A 9,273-nucleotide genomic window follows, 5' to 3' on the forward strand; every position below is an offset into this window, starting at 1 on the left:
TATTTTAAAATAGAAGTTTATATTTTTAATATAGAAGTATATCTACGTATATATAGATAGGTATTTATGGATATTCATATATTCACTTTATCCATAAATATTTTTTTTGCGTGGTAAGGAAAGAAAATTGGGAACTTCTGTCCATACTTCACCAGCTTTGTTACTTCAGTCTCAGCTATGAAATTTTTTGGTCTAGTTTTGGCAGTTAATAGAGACAAAGACTTTATGTCTCCCAAGAGTTTGCTAGACATTGCAGTTAAACACCTATTAGCAGCAATGGTGATACACATTTTAGAAAGTCAAGATTGATTGCTGCTGGTGGTAAATTCCCTTTCTTTTCTGGTCACTTTGTCTTATCTTGAATTTTTTCTTATAATATCAAGTAATCACTGCTTCTTTCTGGGGTTTAATTTCTTTTCTGGTAGAAAAGACCTGAATAAGGTGAGGAAAACCCAGAGAAAGCCCCTGTCTCTTAAAGCTATGAACTGATAATACCTTTTTTATGCCTGTGCTTTATGTCTTTTATGTATGTGCTATGTCAGTAGTGGGCAGTCATAAAAATATCTCTGGGTAACAGAAACATTCAGGTTTCAAACAAGATAAAAAATGAGATGTGTTGCCTTCTGCTAGAGAAACAAAGGAAATGCAAAGGTTGTGGGAGTATTTAGTGTTGCTATCCTCAGCCTTTGTTTTGAACAAGAACAGAGAATTGAAGTAAACAAATTATTTGGACCTGATCCTGCAATTCCTACATGGGCAAGATTCCCAACGGTCTCAAGGGGAGTTTTGTTTGTGTTGGGAAAGCCAGATTTGGGCCCATTGTTTCCAGTTAGGAACCAGACTTGTGTTTATTATCTCATGATAGACATCTCGTTTGCTTAACGACTCAGATTCCTCAGCTTGGAGTCCCTGAATGTGTAACAGTTATTGTCTGCCTCACTTTCCCCTCTTCTCAAGCAGAGCTATGTTCCACGTGATTTCAACAATCACTTGCTTTTGTAATCTTACACTTAGTTTCCTATGACACGCCTGCCTCACTCCTCCTCTTGTTTTTAAAGGTCTTGGCTTTGGGCTTGCATGTACAATATAAGAACAGTAGTACATTCTGTTTGCATTCCCTTGGTATTAATGATTATACAAGATGAAGAGTAATCAGTGGACAATAGTCCAGTGCCTCCCGGTATGAAATTGTCTTTGTAAGCACATGCAGTTCAGTTCATCTAGTAAAAAATCACTAATTGATGGTTGTGCTTGGCAGTGACCTGTCTGCGAATGGAATCAAAACATCCTTGTTCCTAATATGGAGCATTTAACTTGGGGACCCTTCTTCTCTAGGAAGCCTTCTAAAAAAGCCATGAAATCATATAATAATTGGTTGGCAAGTGAACTTGAGAGGTTATCCATGTTGAGAGCCCTGCCCTGCAGCAGGGTCAAGTATAGCTGAGTCCTTCCTGATAAAGGACTTTCTGTTACTTTGAGATATTGTTAATGTTACAGAAACCTTGTGCAATTGTCTCTGCAGATTGCTGACTTTGGACTCTCCAACCTCTATCACAAAGACAAGTTTCTGCAGACCTTTTGTGGAAGCCCATTGTATGCTTCCCCTGAAATAGTTAATGGACGACCTTACAGAGGCCCAGAGGTAAGAAGGGTTAGTTTTCCTGTGGTGGTACGGGGATGTCTTTGATGATACGGGTCTTGTGGGTTAGTCTTAATACTAGAGTTATTGCACGTGTGTGTGTGAGCCGGTGTCTCCCATATTGAAAGTTCTCGAGCTGCCTTTGTTTGCTTTACCCGTGGTTATTTGGATGTTAGATACTGGTTTGCCCATCGGTAGGTGCATCTGGACATGGCAGGGATAATGGCGGGGATCAGCTTTCCTGGGCTTCACACTCGTTGTCTCTGTATTTCAGGTTGACAGCTGGGCCCTTGGTGTATTGCTTTACACTCTGGTTTATGGAACGATGCCCTTTGATGGCTTTGATCACAAAAATCTCATCAGGCAGATCAGCAGTGGAGAATATCGTGAGCCAACACAGACCTCAGGTATAAAAAAGGAGTGAGGGCAATGTATTGAGCTGACAGGAGTTCAGAATGGAGGATTTGCCCTGTGCCTTCCAGAATATTTTGGTGTCACGTTAGAACGACAGAGAAAAAAAAAATCTCTAATTCCCCTACTGAATTCATCTGCTCTCAATTCCCATCTGGGTACAGCATTTACCAAAAGCCCTTTTGAAATGAAAGTTTTATAGCAGATAGATTTTATTGCCTTGGGGAAGCTTCAGCAAGCTGTTTTAACTAGATCTATGGCAGTGGAAGGTCTGTTAGCTATTGCAAGTGGAATTGTTCAGACAAGCTGTAAACTGATACAACATACTGGTAAAGACCAGCCCTCTGACTACACTGTAGTATATCACAAGCAGAGAGAAGGTGAATGGTCAGGGCAAAGCAGCCTCTTATCTGAGAAGCTAGGCCAAAATCTGAATTAAAAGCCACTGTGTTTGCATTTATTTCTTCTTAGAGGATAACACGTTAAGCTGTCACTTGACAGAAAAGCATCAACTAAGTCTGGGTCATTAACATAATAGCTCTTTCCAGCCTTAAGAATATGTATATATATTATTATATTTAACTAAATATTTATCTCTCATCATTTGTTTGCCATCCATTTAGTTTTCTGCTGCCTTGTCACTCTCTTTATAAAAAAACCCAAAACTTTAAGATATACAGAACACTACACTTTTTATGAAAAACAGTAAATGTAAAGGCAGCCATATGTTGAACATTTAAAATATCCCAATTTCACTTTGTTTTCCTCCAAGCTTTGTAATTATTAGAGTTGACAACATTGGAACAAGTTGCCCAGGGAGGTGGTGGAGTCACTGTCCCTGGGGGCGTTCAAGGAATGGTTGACATGGTGCTTAGAGATGTGGTTTGGTGGGTGACATTGGTGGTTGGGGGGATGGTTGGACCAGGTGATCTTGGAGGTCTTTTCCAACCTTAAAGATTCTATGATTCTGTGACAGATCGGTTATTTCTTTCAGTAACATGGAACTATTCATTGACCAATACAAGACAAATATTAATTTATTTGATGAACAAATGTACCAATTCACCCTGGGTGTATCATACTCTGCTGATAGAAAGTAGCCCTCTAATTCATTTTCCAGCATTGACTGATGGCCAAAGTCTTGCCCCCTTTCCCATCTCCAGAACCATTATTTTTGCACTTTTGATTAGCTTCAGGTTTCAGTTTTAAATTGAGGAAACCAAGAGTGCCAATATTTTAAACTTTATATTTTATTCTTTGTCCACAGATGCTCGTGGTCTTATCAGATGGATGCTGATGGTGAACCCTGAACGCCGAGCAACCATTGAAGACATTGCCAACCACTGGTGGGTTAACTGGGGCTACAAGAGTAGTGTTTGTGACTGTGATGCCATGAGGGACTCAGAGTCCCCATTGCTGGCAAGGTTCATTGATTGGCATCACCGTTCTACTGGCCTCCAGCCAGAGACTGAAACCAAAGTGAAGTGCCTTTCTAAGCCCAAAGGTCCGGAAGTCACACTAGAGAGACAAAGGTCTCTGAAAAAATCAAAAAAGGAAAATGACATTGCACAGTCCATCCAGGAAGGAGGAGCTGAAAATGCATCCAAGCCCACCTCCAAGAGACCCAAGGGCATCCTGAAGAAAAGGAGCAACAGTGAACATCGATCTCACAGTGCAGGGTTCATTGAAGGTGTGGTGAGCCCAGTGTTACCCTCTGCTTTTAAGCTGGAGCAAGAGTTGTGTAGGACTGGCGTAGCCATTAAAAGTGTTGTGGAGGGAGAGGTAGTAGCCAAATATGGCACTAAGCAGTCTTCACTAATGCCAAAAAAAGGAATCCTAAAGAAGACTCAGCAGAGAGAATCCGGCTATTACTCCTCTCCAGAACGAAGTGAATCTTCTGAACTCTTGGACAATAATGACGAAACAGTAAACAGTGACACTTCTCCGGGGGTCACAGAGCCATCCAGAAATGGGTCTTACAGTCATTCCTGCAGGCGTAAGGGTATCTTGAAACATAACAGCAAGTATTCTACCAGCAGCACTGAATCTGCTTTAATTAGCCCTGATACACCGACATTGGAGGCCATGGAAGAAGTGGTCCTGCCTGGGGATGCATTACCTCGAAGTTACAGTCGCCCTTCCAGCGTCATTAGTGATGACAGTATTTTGTCCAGTGACTCCTTTGATTTGCTGGACTTGCAAGAGAACAGGCCAAACAGACAGAGGATACGGAGCTGTGTCTCTGCTGAAAATTTCCTCCAGATCCAAGACTTCGAAGGACTTCAGAACCGCCCACGGCCACAGTATCTAAAACGGTATCGTAACCGTCTGGGGGACAGCAGTTTTTCCCTTCTCACAGACATGGATGATGTGACTCAGGTCTACAAGAAAGCCCTAGAGATCTGCAACAAGCTCAACTAGCAGACGGAAGATGGAAAGGGAGGGAAGGGAGTTGTTTTGTGTACCTTTATGGTGAAGTAAGCCAGGTTACTGATTTGCTGATGATGGTAGGTTTTCCTTCAAAAGACTTGACTGTACCTACTTAGCTGAACTCCTAGCGAAGTCTAAAGTAGCCCCAAAGTCATCTCACACTTCTCTAATTTTGTGTCCTCAAATTATTACCTAGCTGACCACAGAAAATCCTTTGGTCTTTGCATATGTGATGAAAGTGTATCAGGATCTAGCTGACAAAAGTGTTGAGATTTAATGGCTTGACGTGAAAGTTAGACAGAATTAAAACTGGAAGTGAGGCACACATATTTTGAGAGGTTTCTAATTAATATTAGATTAGCTATATCAAGAGATGAGCTGAATTCTTCAAGTCAATTTTGGATGTCTTTTAGAAAGAGAAGCTTTACTTTCCCCTGAAATTATTCATCTGGATACAGGCATTACATGTTGGGGATCTTCGGTTTGCATTATGCAGGAGATCAGGCTGGATGGTCACCACGGTTCCTTCTGCCAGGGTGATCTGAGGAGGTGTCTGAACCCTTTCTGGGACAAATAATTTGACAGTGTTAGCCCAGAATAACCTTGTGTGGAGCAGGCATTCAGATCTGGCCCTTCCCACAGCAATTAGCTCTTCAGTGAGCAGGAGGCCCTAAATATTTTTCCAACTACCAGCAAAAACAGAGTCAGAGAAATGAGAACAGGAGGTGGAAGGAATGGATGTTGTAAGCAGCTACGTTACTCTTCAAAACATTTCAACCCATGCGTTCAAGTTGACTTTTTCAAGATGGCCAGCCAGATGGATGCCCAGAGATAGATGATTCTAACAAAGGGTCCCAAGGGTTAACAGACCCTCCAACCTAGGGTTCAGTCACTGTCAGCAAATGGTGCCACCTTGCTATTAGCATTAGCTTGTAGTATCTGAGGGTGACAGGTAGTTTGTGACCAGAATGTTAAGTAAAGAAAAGGTTGTAGCATGTAGGAAATGGATAGAGGTCAGAAAGTTGGTGGGAATATGCCTTTCTCCAAATGAAAGTGTTTCTAAGTAGGTAGTAATGGAGCAAAAAGAATTGAGCGATGAAATGATAATAGTAGATTTGATAACAGTTAGCATAAAAATGCAGGCCTCTATGTAGATATTGTAGCTGGCACTGCATGTGCAATGATACCAGCTTGGAAAAACGGGAAGGATATGGGTGTGTGTTCTCAGACATACCTGAATATCCAGACTAAAGGCTTCAACTCCCATAAAGGTATCACATGGGTCTACTGGATTACCTGAATGTAAGCCTCTGTCAGAAAGGCACTGTGTGTTTGACAGGCCTGGGCAAACTGGAATCTTAAGGCCCATTTCAGTCTCATTTATGTGAGCACATAGCCCCTGGCTATCTTAGAGGTGCACTGGTGTGAATAAATGGTAGGTTACAGCCTATAATGTCAAATGAGCCACAGCTACAAAATTCATGTGTGCAGACATACCCAGAAGAGAGAAGCATGGCACAAACTCTGTTCTCACTCCTCCCCTGGAACTGGAACTGAAAACAGACTTGGGCCCGCTGTGTCCAAAATCCTAGAAATAACGCAGAAATGGAAAAGTGTTCCTCTGGGAATTCAGGGGTAACCCCACAAACAGTTGGCATCTGGGGCAGGGAGCAATTTCACTTGCAAATTGTTTATTTGGTGCGTCACGGTACTTCAGTTTGCCAGTTCCTCCTAAAAACCAACAAGGCTGCCTAGCATAAAGATGAATGAGCTCAAATTTCCTAAGCCAGTTAATCTGTCTCTATGGAGAACCTTTCTTTTCGTGAAACACTGGACCAAATTTGGCCCTGGAGTCAATGGCATCAATACCCACAAAATGTATGAGAGATGTGCTCTCAGGCAGTCAAGTGAAATTTGGCTCACTGCTCATTTGCTCAGGAAGGGCAATTTCAGGGCATTTCTTTATAGACCTCTATGACACTTTCGGTGTGATGCTCAGATGTCCTGCCTTCTCACAGGTCCTGCATTTGCTCTTTTAGCCTATCCAAAACCAACACCCAATTTTGCAGTTTATAGAACAAGCAGGTTTACTGCGATGTGTTTGAAAACTACCCAACGTAGTTTCCATGGCCTTTCAGAAACTTTACAGCCACAGCTTTTAACTTGTGCCCTGGGGCAGAAGAGCCAGATCCTCAGCTGGTGTAACTCATCACTGTCCTGTTGACGTGATGGAGCATCCCTTTGGTGGGGCTACACTGATTGACACCTTCCCTGCGGATCTGGTGCTAAATCTTGAGTGGATTTATAGAGGTTTTACGATGAAGGGAAGGGAACTCAACCCGCTGTGGCAGGGAACTGAGGAGCACCCTAAAGGCTCGTATCTACCTAGGCTTTTGCCCAGGCCTGCTTCCTTGTGTACAAATGTGAATGAGTGAGTGACTGCTTGCTGCCAAACTGGAAATGTTTCGTAGGGATTTACTGGCATGTTACTGGCATGTTACATGTTTACTGGCATGTTATCATTCCTAGAGGAGAAGAAAAAAAAACTTGACTGCACATTGTTATTATTAGTGTTGTGATTTTTATTTAATTTTTTTGTAATACAAAGTTGACTTTTTTATTTGAATTTGTCTTTTTTTTATTTATTGGTCTGAAAGCCATTTCAAAGGTATAATAATATATTTGGTGTAATTTAATTGGTGCAACATTATTTTACAGCTCCGGCCAAAATTGTTTGGTGTTTTGTTTTGTTTTGTTTTGTTTTGTTTTTTTCTCCCAATCCTTGGTTGGTTTGAGCTCTACGAGGCACACAGGGGAAAACGCTGGATAATCACCCAAAGTGTTTGTATTTTTAATCTGATACTGTTTTTTATTAAATAAAATGGAATTAATGTAACTGTGAAGAGTCTCTATCTTTCTTTTTCACTGTACATCAGCGTAAGCCAAGGCCAAATGGTAATGAACTTGTCATGCAGAAATACAGCAGCATCACAGCGCATTGTACCAAGTTGCTTATGCAGAGCTTCTTGGCTGGTTTGTGCATTTCAGTATAATGTGGGTGGCCACGGAGACTCCCCTGCTATGAACAATTTGGCACAACAAAATGCCCAAAGCTTTCAGCTCTGTAAATGTTTGGTGGAGAGTAACAGCTGACTGGGCTTTCTCTGCTGGGAGATAATAAGGTTTGTAGGCCAGGTGTGCTGCAGGTGAGACAGAGCAGGTTGGCTTTTGAGACATGGCACAACTTATTTGTAACCCAGAGACACATGGTCACGGTCCTTTCCCCTCTCAGTTTATTTCCAATTTTATTGTCCCTGTGGTGTAATTTAAGCGTTGTTTCGGCAAAAGACTGGCGGCCATCTCCTGTTGTCGAATATGGAGCGGTTTCAGTCAGATGGCTTTGAGCAGTCAGAGTAGTCAGTGGGCAAAAAGAGGCGAAAAGAAGTTAGTTTTCATTTTCTGGAGTCCCCGTGATAACCAAAAGTCTTGGGATTGTTTTTCTTGGAAAGCAGGTCGTTGTCATAAGGGAAACTGGGTGTTAGGTATGCTGTGTGTGCTGGTGTCTTGTTAAAATAAAGGAAATGGTTGGCACTGTCTTGAAGTTGGCTCTGAGCAAGACACCATTAAAATGCACCCTTGGTGCAGCCAGCCAAGATACCTGTGGTGTGTATTCCTCTGCTTTTTAAATTACGGGTGGTTTGGATTAGGAACCAAAGTTTGGATCTCATGCAAAAGAGACTTTCATTTTTCTAATTCATTTTCTCTCGAGCTTTTTAAAGCAAAAAGTCGTGGCTCTAGGTGCTAGATTTATTTATCATCACCACCTAACAACCAGTGGGAATTAACAGAAAAACCCAGTGATGCAGAAAGGCAAATAAGTTGTTAATACCTTACAAAGAGAATGATTAGCTGCCATATGCTAATTGAGTCAGAAAGTGAAAGGTACATATTCAGAGTCAGCAAGTGTGTTCTTGTACCTGAGATGAATAAGGTCTAACTGTGTGGGTGCTGGATGGTGGAAAATGTAATGTAAGTCTCTTCTGCAATAGCAATTATGAAGCTTCTTATTTTAGCACACCAGGAAAAAAAATGAAGTTAAGGGCAAAGCATTTGTTTTCTTTTAAAAATAATGACTTTTAGAAAAAAATCTGGATGGCTGGTTATGGTGTGTGCATGTGGCAAGTGCTGAGAAGTAATTATGTACATGTTTGTACGGCTCTGAGAGCACACACTTCTGGGGTGTGGTGGGGAGGTGGGCATCTAGTGGTCCTGTTTATTAAAGGAAATAAGTGTACGGTGATACGCCGTCATCAAAGTTACAGAGTCTGTAGCTAGACCTGGTCTGTGCTGTGGGGATTCCAGTGTTTCTCAGGAATTGTTGAAGTTATATGGATTGGGCAAGACTGGAGCAAGGAAGCAAGACAGGAGCCTTGGCAGCTGCATAGTCGAGTGACAAAGCAGTAGTGTGTCTTTTTTTTTTTTTTTTTTTTCATAGCAGCCACAGATAGTAACTTCATAACCCTTCCTAAAAGTTTGCAGTCTTGCTTTCCGATTCTGCAAAGCATAATCATGTACATAGCGTGGCAGTGCAGGGGTTCCTCTCACACCAGTGGTGCATTTACTGAAGTCCTGGGGCCATCTCACGTGATAGCACGATACAACAGCGTACCCTGAGGCCAGCCCAGACATTCACGGGACAGCCTGGTACTGCTCCTCAGAGCTCACCAGCCCCAAAATCACTGGTGCAGAGGGGGCATCTCCTGTCCAGTGCTGTCACAGCCTTTGAGGCAGTG

General features: G+C 42.1%; 1 protein-coding gene across 2 annotated transcripts in view; it reads left to right on the plus strand.

Moving 5' to 3' along the window:
* Positions 1 to 7,376, plus strand: part of NUAK1 (NUAK family kinase 1) — a 48,783-nt gene extending 41,407 nt beyond the window's left edge. For both annotated transcript variants that reach the window (XM_035341016.1, XM_035341026.1), the window contains 3 exons: positions 1,523 to 1,642; positions 1,914 to 2,046; positions 3,318 to 7,376. In XM_035341016.1, the coding sequence (XP_035196907.1) occupies positions 1,523 to 1,642; positions 1,914 to 2,046; positions 3,318 to 4,471 (1,407 nt within the window). In that variant the 3' untranslated portion in view covers positions 4,472 to 7,376. The remainder of the gene's footprint in view (positions 1 to 1,522; positions 1,643 to 1,913; positions 2,047 to 3,317) is intronic.
* The last annotated feature ends 1,897 nt before the right edge of the window (positions 7,377 to 9,273 follow it).

The sequence above is a fragment of the Oxyura jamaicensis genome, chromosome 1 (assembly GCF_011077185.1).
Source record: "Oxyura jamaicensis isolate SHBP4307 breed ruddy duck chromosome 1, BPBGC_Ojam_1.0, whole genome shotgun sequence".
In the NCBI taxonomy this organism is placed as follows: Eukaryota; Metazoa; Chordata; class Aves; order Anseriformes; family Anatidae; genus Oxyura; species Oxyura jamaicensis.